The sequence below is a fragment of the Lipotes vexillifer genome, unplaced genomic scaffold, assembly GCF_000442215.2.
Source record: "Lipotes vexillifer unplaced genomic scaffold, Lipotes_vexillifer_v1.1 scaffold499, whole genome shotgun sequence".
Classification (NCBI taxonomy): domain Eukaryota; kingdom Metazoa; phylum Chordata; class Mammalia; order Artiodactyla; family Lipotidae; genus Lipotes; species Lipotes vexillifer.
This window is the reverse complement of record NW_006782754.1, coordinates 292,019-293,065: the sequence shown is the minus strand read 5'-3', so window position 1 is coordinate 293,065 and position 1,047 is coordinate 292,019. Positions and strand designations below refer to the sequence as shown.

The following is a 1,047-nucleotide window of genomic DNA, read 5'->3' as shown; positions in this document are numbered from 1 at the left end:
ACATAAAAACACACATTTCATATCCTGGTAATATTCTCTTACATTCTTTTCAGAGAGATTTTTGTGCTTGGGAAAGTGCATTGTTTTTTCATCTTGCTGGTCTTCATCCATTTGCTCCTAAGTGAAGTGTTTTACACATAGAAATTATTGTCCTGGAAACTCTATCCCTAGTTAAGAACAGAATGGATTATTATTTTCCTCCCTAAATAGGGGAATGGGAAAGTGATTTACTTTCCCAGGTACAAAAACAACCCTACTCTAATGGAAAGGAAGTTTCTTTTTCATGTCTTCTGATTTCTCCTGGTCATTTAACAATTTTCAGGTTGTTTCTAGCGAGATCATCCAGTTCAAAAAACACCATAATAAAATAAGTCTGGGTAAACTGGGAGACAGTTCTACTGTCCCATTATTGAACATTTCTCTTTCCTTGCTTCCTAACGAGAAAGTATTAAATAAGTAGTAGCATCCTTTGATGCTAGTGGATCAAAATATCTAATGGATCCTTTGCATTAGAGTTCCTCTGGCGGCCCCTGTCTGTGTGAGCAGTTATCAAAATCTAGTCTTACTAGCTTTCGCTCCACCCCCTCCCCCTCCCCACGTGGAAGCAAAGAAGGAAACAGTCCTGTAAGCTCTCCCAGGGCAACTGTCAGCCTCCCCGCGGGACGTTTGCCTCCTGCCCAAGGAGAAACGTTCCCTCTGGAGGTTTGGGTGGCCACCAGTTCCCCGACGTCCGGGCCCGGCAGGCTTTTCCGCTGAAGCAAGGAGAGCAGGCCGCACCGCGCCTGTGGGAACCGCAGCCCACGGCCCGCCCCGCCTACGCCGCCCAGCGTCAGCCACGACCCCTGCCTCAGCGGGCCGCGGCGGAGCCATGCAAGAAGCACTAGTGGAAGTGGAGCCCCGGGCTGCGCTGGCCCAGCCTGCCGAGAACACCGTGCCCTCGGAGGCCGAGGCCGGGAAAGCCAGGGGAAAAAACCCGCGCTTCAGGATCTTTCCAGCTAACCTGATCAAGTTCGGAAGTTTCAAAAAAAGGGAACGAGACCAGGCTAG

The 1,047-nt window shown here is 49.5% G+C and overlaps 1 protein-coding gene across 1 annotated transcript in view; it reads left to right on the top strand.

Annotated features, from left to right (window-relative positions):
• Positions 1-868: 868 nt before the first annotated feature.
• SLCO6A1 (solute carrier organic anion transporter family member 6A1) overlaps positions 869-1,047 on the top strand; it is a 136,537-nt gene continuing 136,358 nt past the window's right edge. The window contains exon 1 of the mRNA XM_007455385.1: positions 869-1,037. Coding sequence (XP_007455447.1) covers positions 869-1,037 — 169 coding nt within the window. The remainder of the gene's footprint in view (positions 1,038-1,047) is intronic.